The sequence below is a fragment of the Colletotrichum karsti genome (genome assembly GCF_011947395.1).
Source record: "Colletotrichum karsti strain CkLH20 chromosome Unknown Scaffold70, whole genome shotgun sequence".
NCBI lineage: Eukaryota > Fungi > Ascomycota > Sordariomycetes > Glomerellales > Glomerellaceae > Colletotrichum > Colletotrichum karsti.
The window spans coordinates 130,273-148,937 of NW_024065970.1; the positions used below are offsets into that span (position 1 = coordinate 130,273).

The window sequence follows — 18,665 nt, forward strand, 5'->3', positions numbered from 1 at the left end:
GGAACCCGCTCCCTGGTCGGAGGGGGGCAGAGGATCCTTTGTGGCCGTCGGGGAGAATAATCCGAGTTTACTGGACGAACCATGAGGCTCTTGCTGAAGATGCGAACGGACGGCGACGTAGAAGAGCACGCCATCATTTTTCGGGGGAGCGACGACGGCGACGACGTAGGGCCTTCTGATTGATCATGGCAGTGATCTCTGGTCATGTGTCTCCGAGAGAGTGGGATGAGCTTTTCGTCCAACATTCCGTCATTGCTCGAATGCGCCAGGCGATGGAAAGCCAGAATAGCATTGTGATCGATGGAGTACGAATCATTCACGGTGGTATCTCGGTTTCAAGACAAGGAAACCTCGATAGCCTCCTTCTCATTCTGTCCACTGTTCTCGAGGGATCAAGACGAATGCCCACTCGTTGAGAGTGCCTTGGGCATGCTCGAAAGCAGACCAAGTTCCATGACTTCAAAGGTATGGTTGTATGTGTGATGGAATAGAACTCGGGTCATCCATCGGTCTGCCATACTCTTTCCGGTGTTGCGCAGCTGTTTCATGTCTTCCAGTAGGCCGAAGTTTCCTATCCTCGCCCAGAACCGGTTGCGCCCTTGTCGTCCCCAACATGCAGCCCAACCATTACTTCGAACTTGTGATCTTGTCCGTGCCAGTTGGGGTCAGAGGGACTCCTTGGGATGCACGTGTCGTCGGTGTGTTGAGCTGGAAAGCACCGGCGCCAGAGGCAGGTCGATTCGTTTCGAGCGGAGAGTTGTGATTTATCACAGAGGAGAGACATGGCAAGAGTCCTGGATGACAGTGGGGTTAGCGGCGATGTCCATGATTAAGATGACAGGAGAACATGTGGAGGAGGGGCTTGCGCTTTCGTTGGCGTTCTCCCTCTTGTTGGCGTGAGCTCTGGCTGGAAATTGGATGCGAGCCTCACCTTCGATCATGCCCGCGACGACCAACTGCGCCCTTGGTTTATTCTCCCATTACTCTCGACACTCGGTGATATCGCATTCAGAAGAACCTGGGAATGCCCAGCTGCCTACCGCTGCGTGCAGGAAGAACAAGTCGCTCGGGTAGGATAACGGTGACATGAGCGGCGTTCATTGATAGGCATGGCGCAAAAATATGATGCGCTCGACGGCGGGAGAGAAATTAATCGAAGGAGTTTGATGACAGTAACTTGGCAGTGTATGGTTTCTCTCGCAAGGTCGGTCGAACGGCTTCAGTCAAGGCCGCCGTCAAGCTGGTTTGCGCTTTTCGTTGAAGTTGGCAGAGTCGGCTGCATACCGGCTTGGAATATTGTTGCAACTGTTGCAACTGTTGGCTGGGGATTACAAGCTCAGTTTGTTGTTCTTGCGACGGGAGGAAGAGAAGGTGTCAGAGTCCCAGCCTCTGTCGGGAACCTGCCCTGACGTCAAAGGCGCGGGGTCGACTTCTTGGCGAATCCAGCAGGAAGGAGCCTCTCGACCAACCACCTCAAACGACGGATTAACACATCTCAATCATCCGCCAAACCCAGTCGCGTCTCATCCAGATCTTTTCAAGCACTGCCAAGTATCAGTTCGCGTTTCTTCGCTTGAATTGCTTCAGTTTCGGCCCCGTCGCTGGTCCACCTGAATCGTGGCCAACATGTCAGCCCGACGTGCCATCCCATTCCTCCTCAAGCCCAATCTCAGTTTGCGCTCAAGCCACCCCGTTCCATACAAATCTTCGCTAACTTCTGACGCTGCACTCGTGACAGGTGAACGAAATACCCGGTTCCGCCCTGCGCTGCACCATTGACAACCGACGACAATACTGGCGGTCAACTCTCCGATGTCGATGACATGGCGCAACGCGACGTGGTCCGGAAACCTGCCCCGAGCCGCAGAGTTACGATCGACAACGAAGCTACCTACGAGTCGCTGCGTGGTGGACACCCCATTACTGACGAGAGCCTCGGCGACAGCCACCCAGATTGGCCTGCTATCGCGTACGACAAGCTTTCATTCCGACCGAACCGAACCCGATCCGTTCTCCAAGCTGAAGGCTGAGAACGCCGTTTAGTCCGCATCGTCGAAGGATTTCTGGCAGCATGCCTTGGCGGCCAATGTTTTGCAGAATTACCAACCGATTCCTCTCAGGAACCCGGCTTGTTCGATCGTCTCTCTTGACGGGCAGCAGCTGTCAACTGAAGATGCAATTAGCAGAGCTATGCATGGAGTGGCGAGCGACGCCTGTCTCGTCCTCGAAGCTGTGTGGTCTGACACCTGGCTCTTCATGCCGGTCATGGCTGAAGACGAACACTAGGAGCTTCCCCGTTGGGGTCGTAGGTTCCCCGCCTTGAAGTATTCTGGCTCATACGGGCATCCTCCCCATTCAAAGACTGGGCGCTCGAAATGGTCAAGTACCTTTTCAATTTCAAGGGGCTGCATGGATTCTACGTTGGTGAGGTCAGTCATCCGTTTCATCTATACCAGAAGTTACTTCTGACCCTGGCCGCAGACTCCTGTCCACATCAACCGGTTCGACAAGGGGACCTTTCGCCGTTAGTACGGCGTTCAACAACATGAAATACTCCCGGATCTTCACTGCGCCATGTTCTTTCTCACCAAGATCGCAAATCAATACATACGGTTTCCATTGGCCTCGTCGCTCGCCGGCTGCCCTCCGAATTTCTCCACTACCATGGCGAAGATAACACGCCCCACTTCTCCCGAGAGATGTTCTACGCCGTGAAGCGTTTTAGAACCGGGTCGTATCTGCGAGATGTTACCCGACAGCGTGATACATACGAACCCAATCGGCATCGGCGCACATGGAAGCTGTCGGAGCACCGCGAGATTTACATCTTCATGGCACAATTTCGGACTCGGTGGAGGTGCGGACAAGAACACGTCTGGCCCTTGATGTCTGGCATGTGGCTGAAAAGAGCGGCCCTTTCCCTAGGATGGGGCAAGGCGGCCGCTCACCACGGGCGTCCTCATGCCGCACCGTTTGGCACAGACGTACTTCTATGCTGAAAATACTCTGGATGGTACAGAGACAGGCCTGAAGATCTTTGATAGGCGAGGTATGAGGTTTAGTTCATGTCTTTCCTCGCATGTTCCATGCAGATCGATCATCATCTAGCTGAGATCTTGTCTGGTTATCATGAGCAGGGCGGGTTCTTGGCTTTGAACTTCCATCAGAGAGATTGAGCAGGGCAAGTTGTCGAAAGATACGACCTATCGAATTGTGTGTTTGCGTCTCAGATGTGTAGCTGGAGGAAGACTTTGAACCGGCCTGCTGGTGGATGTAGAGCAGCAGAGAAAAGGGATGCGTCTCGGAATCGGCTACTCGAACTGCGATCTGAGTTCTTCGTGCCGAGAGCCGGTGTTCAAGTATGTCAATCCATCAAGCGTGCTTACAACCCAAACACATCAGTGTCAAGTCATGGGAAGTGCCTCCGTTGAGTCCGTATAGGCTGCGATGGGGGCTGTTGGAGATATCGCGGGGGTTGAGATGGAATGTAATGCCACTGAGGTCAGGGACGAATGGGTCGGCGTGATAATCTCTCCTGGCGGCGGTAGTACTCGAGGACTGCAGAGTCAAGTCACAAGATTCGAGCTTTTGAGGCCGTACCGATTACTCTTGGGCGGTGTAGGTGTATGAACAGAGCTGACCGCATGTTAGCAGGAGACAGCGAACGAGACAAGGGCGGTTGCAATCGAAAATCTTATTTGTGACTGCGAATTGGGTGAAGACGACTTCGTCTCCGAGTGGAACTGAATAATGGATATCGACGAACGGATTTCGCAGGAGTGAAGGTACGTTACACGAATATAAGGGCCCGAGAATCAAAGTCGAGGTTCGGACGGACGGTCAAAGTAGCGAAACCGGGCGGCAGTTTATGTGCCGGAACTTTGAGGCAGCAAACCTAATACACAAATTCCAATGGAGGTACCAGGACATCATCTCGAACAGTGAAGCTGTGGATCACTGTCGCTGAGGTGCAAAAGCAGCGTTGTTGTTGGAAACGCTCGATGACGTCGGCGGAACGACTTGGGTCACTGCAGGTGACATCGCGGCATCGAGACAACGCCCCGCGCGGCTCCACGAGGCCCTCGGGACGGGCCGAACCGATGGGTCTCTTTAGTTAGCGAGATGCAGGATCTGCTCTCATCTGACAGATCTATAACCTAGCGGATCAGCGGTGGTGGGTACGCAACGGTAAGCGAGAGAAAGATGACGAGAACCCCCACGGAATCCATCACCTCCCGACATCTGATCACTGTGACGACTCAACCTTCTGCCTTTACCATCATGTTCTTGTCAAAACGTTTGATTCTGCATCAATCCGCCCTCCCGGGCCTCCAACATTATCGACTACCGCCGTCGCCATCCTCACCATCAGCCAGACCCGCATCAACCGCATCACCCGAACTCAAGGGCATCAACGAAGGCCACCTGAATTCACCGCCAGTGGGACGAATGCCAGGCCATCACCAAATCGAGTCTCGCCATGTTTCTCAATACTCCGATAGACGACCTGCCAGGCTCTTTATCGATAAAGTCTCCGATTCTCACTCGTCGGAAGTCCGAGGCATGCTTGAAAGAAAAGGCCCAAGTCTCGGATCAGCAACTCAAGCGAGAATCGTCCCATTTGATGTCTCCCTTCGTCGAACGCGTGTCAGCATCGAAGAGGCTGCCCAGTATGCATAGATCATGGTCCAATCCCGTTCCTGTGCGGGAATGGCATGACAAACACATCCGGAAGTGTGATCGAGATCTTCTCTGGATTGACCAGCGCACCATCTTTGACTGCCTCCGCCGCTTGTTGATCTTGTGAATCTGAGCAGCCTTAAATGACCATCGGTCGGAAAGAAGCCGGGCTGGTTGAAGACGATATGCGTCTTGGCGAGCCTTGGCCACAAGCAGAAGTCGCGGATGGTTCACCTCCATACCGATGCAACCCAGTGGACAGCTCGGAAACTCGCGTGGAGGCGAAGTGCGAGGAACGCGCCAGAGACGACACTTTAGCACTCGGGTGGCGACGCATGTGGTAGCAAACGTATCGGTGGACTGTCTAGTCATTTACCGGCGGAAGCTGAAGAAAAGCGGATCGATCGGCAACGTCCGATCGGAACGAGGACTTGGTGAATTGGTCGTTGATGGGCCGGGAAATTCCCGTCAAGAAATGGTTGGGCTGAGACCATACCGTTCGGATACAATGCCATGCTTTCGGAAACAGATAGGTAGTGATACGTCGACTGTCTATGATCGGGATCGGGGCGCAACGGGCGACACTGTTGGCGAAGACGTGATGCCCGAGGGCGTGTTCGATCAGCTAGTCGAACCAGGATTTTTCGAAATTTGGGGATGGATTTGGGTTTACTTCGAGCCATTCAATGCTTTTTTGCTCGGTATCTTTCTGACTGCCGGTGATTCGGCATGGTTGAGTTGTTTTGTGGACGTCGTTGGTGGCGGGAATGTCCGTGTATGGGTTGCTTTAGGAAGATTCATCTGGTCGAAAATCGTTACGGCGTAGGTATTCCATCGAGTGCCACTGGACTGCAGTACCACGTGACATACCTAGGAAGTACAAGCTGACCCCATTTATCCCCACAATTTCTCCAACTCAGGTCAACCACAAAATTCGCAATTGGTCAGAATAAAGTAGAGCTAGTCTCCTATTGGGTGAGACCCCGCATGCTTTGTACTGAAGTCCAGTGGCACTCGATCAGACAGGCTTCGCATTTTGCGAGATCACGTCGGTGCGATAGCACAGGGAAATCAACTTTCTTCTGAGGCAGGAAAAAGCCAACCGAGCACCACGACGACGACGAGGAGAACAACGACACCAGCCCTGACAATCGACCATACGGGACATCGTGACGATAAGAGATTGTCGACTTGCCCTCAGGGTGTAGCTGAATCCGAGTCCGCCCCCTCCGCTTTTCTGTTTGCCTGGCCACTCCGCCAAGGTTGAGATTACACGCTTCGCGTCTTGACTATGGTGACCGGCTTCTGCGTATTCTGAACCCAGGCTCCTATCGTCAGGTACCCGAGGCAGACAATCTCTCCTCGCATTTGAAACCCCTGGTTCTACATTACATGCCACCTTCCCACCCTTACAAGATACAAAGGAGGCTTACATACACTCTCTCCAGTCTGGAGACTTGGATCAAATCCGCTTGACGCTCAACCCAAGCGCCAGTCGACAATCTTCAAAACCTGTTCCAAGGGAAAGACGACGACAAAGGATCCAGAGCTGAAGCCCGAGCTTCCACCCGTACAACAACTGTTCTTGAACCCGAGCACGAGGTCGAGCCGGACCTGAACGGTCCGGTGCTCCCCCAGCCGACTACCCCAACTCTCGCGAAGTACTCCACCACGACCTCCAAACTTCGAGTCGTCACGCGCGATATCGCCCAGTCGACGTTGCAGCGCCTCATCGACGGCTACGATGACAAGCCCGGCGGCGGCTACCCTGCTGAATTCCGGCAAGACGGCTGCCTAGTTGTGCAGAAGAAGCGTATCTGGAACGCAAATACCGACAAAGACGCTCCCTGAACTCGCCCTGATGGATATGACTTTACAGCAACGGCCAGGTCCAGATCGCGCCGGTCATGGCGTCGACGACGTTCGCAGCACCGCAAGACAAAAGACGCTCTTCAACAACTGAATGCGGCCGACCAGCCCACGAATCGGGAAGCTCGTGATGAGGCGCGGGTTGTCTCTTCCGTCTCGGGTCAACAACTCTATCGGGTCCAATCCAAGTACGTACCATCAACTTCCTCCTCGTTGGCACCATCACCCTACCAAAGGCGGTATATTCCCGAGCTACCGCAACGTCCATTGCTAGCACGTGCAGCCAGTTCAACTCGACAACCCGACGAAGACCACGCTGATCTGACCCCAGGCCTACTAGTTCCCGAACCGCGACCTCGCCCTACGTGTGACGGATTTGACGGAGGGGATGCTGCGAAAAATCAAGATCAAGGACGCGCGAGAACGGACGAGTAAAACGAAACCGAAGGAGTTGAATAAGGCGTACAGGCAGGAACGTACGAGGTTCGATGGGCAAATGAGCACAATGCGAACAACGAGACTGTGGTGTCAACACGGGAAGCTTGAGAAGGGTTTCGCTGCTTGTGGAAGTCCGTTGTCCCGCCCAAATTCGGTAGTTGCGGTCACGGTACCCCGTTGACTGGTCAGATCCTCATACTGGTCAAAACATTACTGCTGGCGAGCCCGGTTTAACAGACGACGGGATGGTGCCGAGAACTTTCTCGACGGGGATTCAGGCAAAGAGCAGCGGCGGGGGGCGGAGTCGTTGTTGCGCTAGCGTCAAACCCGGAATGGTAGAGGGCAAAAGCGCCATTCGGGAGACCAACTCGGAGCTGGACATCTTCGCGGGGTTACTTCTCGAGACGGCGACAATTGCGGTTATTCTGCTCTCGTGAACCGTCACACGGGTTCGCTCAATTCCATGGCGCGAATTTAGCAGGGATGAGTCTCTGCGGCAGTTACAATTCGGTCACCAGAGCCGCCCCAATCAGGTGATACAGCTAGGTAGTAGACACTGACAACCCTGTACGCTGTCAGGACCGCACAAGGCATGGCCTGGAGTGGGAGTGGCCTGAAGCAGTAGCCTCTACTGAGCTGCAGAGAACACTTGTTTTTCCTGCGATGACACGCCGAAGGACCACGAATGTTGGAGGGATTCGAGATTTGGAGAGCTGTGAGACGGCGCTATTAGAGCGACGGACTGCGGATGCAACAAGGAAGTGGCGTCGCGCAAGAGAGCGGCCAGGTATCTCACGGAGTAGAGGCAGTCTGGTGCTGATGGGCTGGCGGGCCGGCATTGTTTGACAAGATGAAGGCCGGCTGTGACACCCCGAGACGGCGCCACGAGCTGGGCACGCTCCCTGTCAAGCATAATCGGAGGTACTCGCCTGGACTCCAAGTAAGAAGCAGCCGAACATGCAGACTGGGGTGCTTTTGGGGGTTGTGGTTGAGCCATTGGCGGTGCGATGAATGGCAGTAAAACCCGAAGATGTTACTCTTCGTACATGGGCCGCCTGGGTCCGGAAATATCAAGGAAGAACAAGGCGCCGCAATTGCCCGAGAACGGACGCCTAGAGATGAACGACGACGAGAAGGGATCGAAGGACCTGAAAACTTTTTGGCAAACTCGCAATAAAGTGATGGCTTAGTGGTGGAGCGAAAAGGGTGTACTGGCGACGCGTACGTCGCGAAAGCACCCGAGATGGTCGGGCATGAGGTTCTTGGCACTTTTGCGGGCGTCGGTGCGAATTCGAGCCATGGGTAGAAGCAATGGTTGAGGGCCAGGCTGTTGGCATCGACGGCTGGTTCAGAGGCAATCCCATGGCCGGAATGCATAATGCCGCCCGCCCAACTCGCTCAGTCATCCTTGCAAGGCCGCCCGATCCAAGGCCAAGCCGACTCGAAGCGAACTTGGTTTCCGTGGCTTTCGCGGGCGAGTGGCCCGATGTGGCCTGTGGGACGCGGGTCTTGTTTCCGGGAGATTGCTGTGGATAGACCACGACGCATTGGAGGCCTCGACAGATTGCGTAGTTAGATGGAGGCCCAAGGGCGCGGTGAGCATATGGGGACAGCGCGATGCTGCACAAACTGCCTCGGAGCCATCCGCCAACAATCAGACGGCGGGGTATGTAGGTGTCCCTTCCCTGACCCTTCCGTGTGTCCCAAACTCTTTGTCGATATAGGTTCGGTCCATGAGATGCCCGCGGCTAGCTATTGCATTCTACTGTGATGATAGCAGGAGAATTTCTCTCCCGTTTTCATTGGATGGCGAGCGAAGATGGGACGCACTGTTGCGAGCCTGGCAGACGTGGCAATCGATCGACAAGCATCTCTGCATGCTGGGAAGAGACTTGAATGGGAGCGGGCGGCATCGTAAACGGAGGATTTGTAGGATTCGTTGAGTAAGAGATCTGGAAGAGAAGATCGTGTAAGCAAGCGAATACGAGTCTGAGGGTGATACATCGTGGAAAAGCGTACTCATCGCGAAGGATACCCTGCGCCTTAGTCTCGCCTCGGTCTCGTCTCGATCTCCGAGCCCTTGTCGTTCGAGCCCCGGTGTTAAAGAAGGACGGCCATTCATGACACATGTATGTTGGCCGGCGTGCCGCGCCCGAAGAAAAATGTTGCAGTGTATCGCATGATCGAGGGCGTTGTCGGAGGAGGCTGTTCTTGTGGGTGATTGTTCTCGATGGGAGTGAGGTTCGGCCATCTCTGAATGCCAACGTGCGCTGGTTGTAGGCCGAAGGTGATGTCAAAAGGTCGACGGCGCTTCCATTGGCGAGGTTGTGTCGGAGTGGCGGCATCGAAACATCGAGGTGGCAGCTGCCTGGATAGGGCAGAGGTCGTATCGACATGGAAGAGGCAATTGACGCTTGGTCTCGCGCGGGTGATCGTCAGTCGGGCTTCAACATGCTCGTACTCCCGATCAGGTCGAATGTCGGGGAGGTTTACTTGTGACTGAGTTCGAGCTCGGCCACCAATCGATCGAACAAGTTAGGGTCGGAGGTTGGGAGCAACCAAACCCTGCTGCCGAGAGAACGAAGGCGAGAAAAGTCAGGAATCGGAATCGTGGTCGGGGTCGGGGTCGGGGTCGAGTTCTCGTACGAGCAGAACAGCTAGTACGCCTGCAATTGGCGGCATGGCGAGATAGGATGCGTTGAGCTCCCACGCTCCGTAGCAATATCGTGGGTAATGATGGGAACTTGTTGCGACGTCGTGGATTGAAGACCGAACGCATTTGGCTCACCACGTGACGTGAGTAACGTGACTGGAGCTATGACGCAAATATAAGCGTTGTGGCATGAATGGTTAGTAAGCAAGATCCCCGCCGATAAGGGATCCAAGTGGGAGATAAGGAACCTTGAGGCTTGAGCTTCAATTGAGAAATTGGATTTTTTCCCGCTGCGCTGCAGTCCTGTGTTGCTTGAAATGATGGCCGGGTAGCTTCGTCTCTATATTCTTACATCATCGCAGATATAACTCTGCTGTGCATCTGATACATGGTTCTTTGGTACTCGATTACCGCGGGAGGCAATTCCTCCTCCACTATGTCCGTCCTCCTTTCGCACATGTTGGCGCTCTCAAGCTTCCCCGCTGCCAACTGAGCGGTCGGAACCGACTCAGACTGGGATTGTCTGTTGTGCTCAGCAACGTGGGTTACATCGTTGCACGGCTCGTTGTGAGGTTTGCAATCCAAGTCGCCAAAATGAGAAAAGAAGAGCGATTCGTCGATAAAGTCATACTGTTTCCAGAAGTCAGCTGCTTGGACTCTTTGTGCATCGGTCTCATGATGCAACTCACGGAAGATGTGGAGGACGCCGTGACCCGGACCTGAGGATCCTCGCTGGAAGCCGGCCCGGAAGAAGTGGGACGAGCCGTAGTGTGAGTGTTATCGCCGATGTGTTCTATCGGGATAGGGGTGCCGGGCCGAAACCCAACTCCCCCACTTACGGGCGGTCGCGAGTATGGCGAGTATCTCCGGACCGACCGTGCTCTCATCTTCTGGCGCTTGCGCGAGCAGCTTTCATGATGTGTAGCGTATCTCCACTGCTCCATCCGGCGCATACAGTCCTCGCAAGTGGCCGGGCGGAGGTCGCAATCGATTGCATGCAGCGGGGATAGTTCGTCGCATTCCTCGCAGCGTGGGTACTCCAAAAACAGCGACAGCGGATAGATCAGACACGGGATGACCATGGCGAGGAGATAGTGGTACAAGTCGAAGGGCTGAATCTGATGAATGGAATGGAATGGCAGCGGGCGTTGCACAAGGGCACACCGAGCTGTATTTAATCACGTCGATTTCCCCGGGCCGATGCACACGAAGAAGCACCGGTATCAACATCTGCTGCTGGACCGTTTGCCATTTGGGTGGTTTTCTGCATCGCGGACAATTGCAGACACGGCGTCTCGGTTCGAGCGACGAGGCCTTGATCGCAAACAAAGGCGGGCGGGTGGTCTCCTCTGGCCCAGCATTAGGTCGCATTTGTCGCTCAATGGGGAGAATGCTGGGTAATTGGGCGTTTGAACTCCACCCCGACGCATCATGGCTCGCCATTTCCTGGTGTGTTTCCGCTGCTCGTCACGGCAGCCTACATAGATTACGCTCAGCGATGGGCCCTGCGGACGACGTGGAAGCGTGAGGTCACGGCGGGATTCGCGCACGCGGACGCCATGGGACATGATGCATCAATAGCGCATCTTGTCAACCACACCGGAGAGCCCTGGCCTGGTTTGTTTGGTGCAGGCTGGTGTAGGGCTTCTTTTCAACGGTTGCTACTCACCGGTCGAGGCATCTTGGGTGAGGTTACAACAGATAAGATTTCAGATGAGGGGTAAGACACACACACGGCGCTGCTCATGCTCTGGCACCACCCAGCTTCCAACGAAGAGGCAACTTGCCATGACGGGGAAAAAAAGGAGAAAAGTGCGGGAACAATATGAGAAAAGGGCGAAGAAACAAGAAATTCCAGCGAAATCAACAGCCTTGCTGAGGTGTTCTGCTGAGGTTCTGCGCAATATGGAACACGAAAGACATGGTGCCGTGATGCACTGCGGAGTAGAATTAGGCATAAATCCCAATTCATAACACTCAATCCAGATTTTATGACAAATGAATCTCTCTTATACATGTTATGGAAATTGCACTAAGCCTGTGCATAATCCCCGCATCCCCCGCTACCTGTTATGGAGGTCAGGTCAAGGTACCTCCTTGGTGTGACCAGTAAAATCGGTCACAGCAGGCACTGAGGTGTGACCCCCAAACTTTGGTCACACCTCATTGGCTGCAGTAGTACAAGCCGACCCCTACACGTGCTGTGTTTAAGGTGTGCTCTGCAACTCAGACCCACTATACCCCAGTCACAAAATTCGCTTTTGGTCTTGATTGGTGAAGCTACACCGGGAAAAGTGAGGTTATCGCGAGTAAGGAAAAAAAAAAAAAAAAAAAAACGGTACGCCATCGGAAGCATTTGTCCCCAGCGGCTGGCCCTTTCATGTTGTAGACCGCCCAAGTCTCCGAAAGGGCCACCGAGACCAACTGCATCCATCTCTCCCCTGCTCTACGGGCTGTGACGACAGCAAAAGATAGCTCCACGCTCCGCATGATGCGACCCCATGAGAGCTGAACCGTCGGAAAACTGGGCACACGTCCCCTTGTCTTCGGTTCCTGACTGTCTCGACGCTCTCACCCTCATTTTCGCCATGAAAGGAGCTTGCCATTTCCGCTGTCGAACCACATAGCCAGTTCAACATTGCGGGCGGTGCCCGTAATCAGAGGCACGGCTTGATACCCCCGTCTCTTGAGGGTTGTGTGGCCTACGGTAACATCACAACGTCGAGCTGACTTACCATCGGTTGGACAGAAATAAGAACAGGCCCCAACATGTTTGCTGTACACTCAAATCATCACCGTTGTCCTCTCAGCAAACCCCGGCCAGAGCTCCGCCAGCCCCGCGATCAACAGCTACCTGCGCCATGGGAACGGCGACGGCGACCCATTGACCGTAGAGCTCCGGTTGTGATATCTAGTAAATAACACTAAGAGTCGCGCTGGACGTGCGGATTTCCACGGATTGAGTGAAGCCTCCGGTACTCTATCAGGTGCTCTGAGTGGAGTTGGCGGCGACTTGTAGAAGAGGACAGCCGGTAGCCGTGACCTTGCAAACCTGATCGGGCAGCCGCCCCCCCACCTACCTACCGTCGTACATTCCTCGACCTTAGGACTGCGTCGCCGATTTTTTTTCTTTTTTTTGTCGCGCACAACCCGCATCGCCGCTGGTTAAGCATATTACGACTCAACAGTCCCATCCAACGATTGTCACCAAACATCAAGGCATTCTCGACACTGCCCTCCGCCGCCGCGCGCATCCAGACAACAACCTCTCTCAAACAAAATCGCGACACATTCTTTCCCCAAACACCCGTCATAGCATGATCGCACCGACCAGTGACATCACGTGCTCCCAGCTATCATAGTTCGTTTACCCCCTTCCAGCCGCCAATGAAAGATCCTCGCCGCTGACATAGATGCTCAGACAAATCCAATTACCTCAATGCCTTCCGGACATGAGACCGAGCTCAGCTCAACCGATACCCACTCGACCCGGTCACCAGACGATCGCACTCCGCGGAGGCCCCCACCCAGAACAGCGACATCGTCACAGTTCACAACCATAAGGTCGGCATCAACAGATGTGTGAATCTTTTGGTGGCCCGGTCTGGCCAGTCGCTTGCAGATTCGACGTGGGAGAGCGAGAGAAGTGTGCAAGCCGAGTGCCCTGACGCCGTACCCACCTATTAGAAGGGGGTGGAAAACGGGCGTGACGGTGCCCTGGGCATCGATTCTACTGATCCTAGTACGGTCTGGGAGGTTTTCAAAATCATCGGCCAGAGAGGCAGCTCCAAGAAACAGAAACTCCTCGTGTGTTGGCTCGGGTACACCGAAAAGGAATCGACATGGGTTCTGACCCAGATCCTTCGAGAGGATATCCCCGGCATGGTCCGCGAATACTTCGAGGAGGCGAGATTGACGAAGAGCCGTCGGTGAAGGGCCACATGGGCCAAGATCTTCATTTTTCTTGAAGAAAACGGCTGTCGCTCCAGGTTTGTTCAATTCGAGCAACTCGCCGCATCTTGTCATTCGTCACAGACACTAATATATGTGATGGGACAGATACAACCTTCTATCAAAAGTTCCGAAGACGGTCGACCGATCAAAGGGCGTGTACGTGTACTAGAACCAAGATGGGCGGCGATGGATGGAGACAGGGGAAGTGGTGTGACATTCGCGGTCCCTCGAGACGAGAGACGATAAAGGTCTCAATTGCTACTGAAGAGTCTTCTACGTTCGCCAAAATCACGTATATCTATCCGTTTGTTGTCGCACCAGGCCAGGTCATCGCAGGCCCTCTGCGAGTCTCCAATACACCGTATTCCCCCGTCCTCGACCATGCTGCAACGTACCTCAGAATGAACCAGTGTGTCTGATGCCTCGGCATTGCAGCAGTGGCACGATACGTTCACCGTGTTGCCTTGGCCAGTCGCTCATCTTCGCCACAGAAGCTCGTCGTGGACTTCCTACTCATCGTTTTCGCGGCATCTATAGTCACCCGCATGTTAAAGGCGGCGGTCACACCGGGCCACGTCTCCAAACAGCCGATGAAGACATCCGCGCAGCAGGCCCAGAGTTTGAATCCCAAATGGCGCGCGTCGGCACTATGTTCACCACTGCAGCGAGGACCTCTTTCGAAGCTGGAGGCCAGTATCCAGGGGGCCGAGAGCATCGCGTTCACAGCTGGATTGGGACTGGATTCTTCTACGGGTCTATCGAGACGATCGTCGACACAGCTGGGAATTACCGGTTCGTGTCCGTCGCGGCTGGGGGAGTTGCGATATGTGTTTTCAATGCCCTAGCCAACTTCTGCCACAAGTTCCACACGCACACACATCCCAACTGTTGCTCATAGCATTCCCGGCCACGCGATATGCACTTCGGAGGTGCTCCATTACATGTGTGGCCGAGTTCCGTGGTTTCAGAAGCGGAATCACGAGTTCGCTTCGTGCATATCGGCCAACCGCAGAGGAGAAGGCGGGACAGGTGAGAGATAAGATGGGGAAAGTACCCAGGTATGAGAATTCAGGTGGAAGAGGCTGCAGAAGAGGTCCATTTCATTAGAACAAATTGTTTGCTGGGCATTCTGTGGTCGGGTCTACGTTCATGGGAACCTCTCCCTTGTGGTCGCCTTGTGAAAAGCAGATGATGCCTCGGGACAACAACATGAAGTTCATCTATTAAGCTGATTAAGGCGATGTCCTAGCACGCTGGCCCAAGTCCATCCAGATGACAGAGATCTCATAATGGCGCATAGTAAGGTAGTTGCAATGTAAAGCCAATTCTTTCTGAATCTTCTCAACCACCTTCCCTGTCCGTCTGATTCTTGTGAGCGCGCTGCTCGCCAGCGGCCTCGAACTCGTCCGGCAGCATATACTTTGACTGCTCGATTTCTTCTATTTGTTGGGTCGCGGATGGACTGAAGGGAGGCCAAGAAGACCCTTTCAACGTATGATGACTGCCCGCCTGAGATCGACCAAGCCGGCTCCTCAAAATCGCACTCCATGCTTATCGTCCGTCACCTGCGTTCAAGGGTTACAGGGAACCGCGACCCAACACAGTGATCTTGAGAAGAACAAGCAGAAGCTCGGCAGTTCCCGTTCGTCAGCATAGATTACCGGCAGACCGCACTGCCCCATTGCACCGTCAAATTCGACAATCTGACCCCCTAATGGATGCTTCTCTGCAGCAGAACATTCTCTACAAGCTGGATGGCCATTAGCGCCAGAGACGAGACCGGGTTCTCCGGTGCGGCCGGCCGGACCGACGTGCAAACCGCAAAGCGGACGCAGCAGCACAACCCCAGGAGCGACCACGATAGATTCGCGTAGGCGGGAAGTTCCGAATCAGGTCTCCAACAGCCGCAACACCTCTTTCTTGTACCAGGGCTAGCGTACGGTCTCATTCCAGTTCTTAAGAAACTGCAGCACACACACGATCTGATAGACACCCGTGAACTTTGCGGTCGATCCAATGTGCTGACTCATCCAAAGAGTCTACTGTCTACATCAAGTTAGTCAACTATTCTAGATGGGGAACCAAGCAAGAAACTATTGCACTTACGACCTGGTCGCCTCGTTTCGTGCTCGCCACAAACGACCACTCGTGACCTTAGATGATGATCCCTGGAAGGAAGTTGGGCAGCTTCGCCCGCGCCTCGCCCGTGTGACGAGCCGTTGCCATGTCACCAGCTGCGTCTCGGCGCTGCTCAACCCCTCGACGTGAATCTTAGTCTCGATACTGAGGGCGATCGGGCGCGCCTAGAGCGGAGGAAATTGTTGTAGTTGATAGAGACCCTGGCCAGGGGGTCCTGATCGCGGGGTGGTGGTTATAGCGGTGGCGGCAAGGGCCTCGGGGCGTAGACACGCGTAGAAGTCGATCTTGCGGCCGTTAGCGTCAGCATACTCGGAGATGATGCCTGCAGATGTACTAGAGAAGAGTCAGCCACGGCCTAGACGGCTCTAGGTTGGAAGATGTGGAAAGTACCATGGGATTATCGCAATGAGATCTTCCGTGTTTTGCCAAAGGCTTGCAAATGTGAGTTCGAGGATGCGGCTGTGGACGATTTGCCCGCCTCATCCATCTGCTTATTACAGCAGCACATGCCCCGTTGAATGATGTCAAGGACGACAGCAACGGACGGCGTGGGGCCGAGGGCTGTGCGAGCGCCGGGCTGATCCTCATAGAAGCTCTCAAAGACGTCCTGCTCGTATTCCGGAAATGTCTTCTGGGCAGCCTCAACGGCGTCCTGGATGGATAGTCAGCGGGAAGCACCTCAGCCGGCCACCATTCAGCAGATAGCATACCTTCCCCAGGTGCCCTATTATGCCGATCCCCTTGTCATATCTGTCGATAGCTTTCCATACAGCCCTAAGAGACTCGGGCGCCTCCTTGCTGCTATACTGCCGGGAAATCGCATTCTTAACGGTAGATCGGCTCTATTCCGGGGCGAGGAGCCGCTCCAGCGGGAGGACGTGGCCGTGAGCGGAAGACCCCAGGGCGGGAGCACCTTGGTCTTCTTAGACCTAGGGATACAGTCGTTTTCTAGGAATGAGGATGCAACGCTGGAAGATTCCGCTTCGTCATCTTGGGATCGTTTCGTGGGGGATTGGGACATTCCGGCTGAGTTCGCAGGGCTCAGAAGCTATCGACGCTACGAGGACGCGCATGGGTTGGGGCTTCGGAAGCGGCATCGCTTGCTGCACTTTGCGTTGCGATAGGGTCGTGGGGATCATGAATCGAGGTCAAGGTTGAGGTCGGGGTTGAAGGCGGGCAGATTCTCAATCCAAGCCCTAACGAACTGCTGCCAGGCTGGCTGGGGCGTCTACAGCGGGCCGCAGTTCAACGGTCGATGGGCCCGGATGAAGATAGAATAATCTGGAGATAAAAGCCGCGATGTTTTTTGTTTGTCGCTGTCGTCGCTGTCGTCGCTCTCGTGGTTGGTTGTGACGGAAATGCGGTCTTCAGAAACAAAAAAGAAGTAAAATGCATCAGCTCCGGGTCATACACCATTAGGCGGGAGGACGACTACGCTAAACCTAACGAGGTTAAGCAAAGCCCAAGCTCAGACCAGGGGATTCATTAGTGCCATCCTCACTCCTTATATGCATATGCACGATTATCTCCACTAGTGCAGCCTCTGTACTTTCTAGATATGCAGCCCATACCTGCATTTTATATTTTATGCATTTCACTGCTCACCCCGGATGCAACCCCAGATGCAGCCCGCCCAGCTTCGGGCGGTCACTGGGCCTCAGAAATTATCAATGATTCCGAGTTGATTCAGGGCTTTTCTATTGAAATACAGTAGTCGCGAGTTATACATAACCCGGGGGAACATGATCGTGAAACAACACAAGGCGCTGACTGGTGGTGACGATGCCCTTGGCTGCGGTTTTAATCGTGCGGCGGTATGGAGGGCAGCCGAGTTCAGTGGACAGAAAGCAGAGTGAGCTTCACATCTTAGCGCCCGTTCTTTTGGCTGCTAGCGGGTACTAGCGGGTATTATCGGATATTGCCGGCCTCCACAGACCACGCCTATTGCAAAAAAAAAAAAAAACCACGATCGGGAATTGAAATGTGAGGCTGCAGTACTTCCCACTACCTAATTCGCGGAACATGAATAAATGTTCAGATTTTAGTAAGAGAAACCAAATGGTGCGAAAAGTAGTTCTTTTGGCCTCTTTAATTTGCAATTTTCTTCCATGCCTGTTTCTGTTGGTCCTCTTCCCAGGCACCAGGGGAAGCTCGGTGCCTCAGAGACCGAGGTGTGCCGCACGGGTAAAGTTCGGCTGACGTAATTCCGACACAGCTGTTGGATCCGATTCCATTTGCCTCTTTTCCAACGTCAATTAGCCGACAACCTGCACCATCAACAGCCCGAATCACCAAACGACGCAATGCCGAGCTCTGCTTGCCGATACGTTTTTGACTGCTACCCTCAACAAGCTCGTCATTCCTACGCTCTCTCCCAGCGGTGCCCGCTCGCTAGGATCTAGGACACGTGTTCGCAGCGCCGCGCGACGACCGAGGTCACCATGGACCAACGAGGAGGAGGAGGTGCACTTTGAGCGCACTTGATATTCGACGCGAAGACATCACGAACTCACAAACACATCGGGAAGAAGATGAACGGTTCTGTTGCTGGTTAGGCAGCTTGTCGCCAGGTAGCTCGTCGCCAGGCAGCTCGTCGCTCTCGCCGGTGACTCCTTGCTCTGGAGCTCGCCGGGCACCTAACTTTTCCTTTTTCGACATCCCCGATCCTATGCTCCTCGACCCTGCCTCCTCGATTCCGACTTCCTCGTACGGATCTTGTTGAGTTACGGCGATCTTCATCGTTTCCGTAGGTGGTCTGCGTCCTCCGACGTCTGTTACAACCGAGGCGAAGCCGCTGTCATTTCAACAAAGTGCCGCGCACAACGTGACGCGCTAGTTGTCATCGTGATCCAGTGCGTGAAGCGACCACCTCATCAGCAGCGAGGGAATTTGCTCGTCCACGTCGACAGCGATCCGGATTTCCGCGCAACGA

General features: G+C 54.3%; 2 protein-coding genes across 2 annotated transcripts; one reads left to right on the forward strand and one right to left on the reverse strand.

Annotated features, from left to right (window-relative positions):
- Positions 1–6,192: 6,192 nt before the first annotated feature.
- CkaCkLH20_13038 (uncharacterized protein) lies at positions 6,193–6,531 on the forward strand (the record flags this gene model as incomplete). The annotated part of the gene is made up of 1 exon (XM_038895749.1): positions 6,193–6,531. The coding sequence occupies one exon, from the start codon at positions 6,193–6,195 to the stop codon at positions 6,529–6,531; it is 339 nt and encodes a 112-aa protein (XP_038738961.1).
- Positions 6,532–15,897: 9,366 nt separating this feature from the next.
- CkaCkLH20_13039 (uncharacterized protein) lies at positions 15,898–16,754 on the reverse strand (the record flags this gene model as incomplete). The annotated part of the gene is made up of 4 exons (XM_038895750.1): positions 15,898–16,066; positions 16,279–16,385; positions 16,444–16,534; positions 16,612–16,754. 4 exons carry the CDS (start codon positions 16,752–16,754, stop codon positions 15,898–15,900), a joined length of 510 nt encoding a protein of 169 aa, XP_038738962.1.
- Between the last annotated feature and the right edge of the window lie 1,911 nt (positions 16,755–18,665).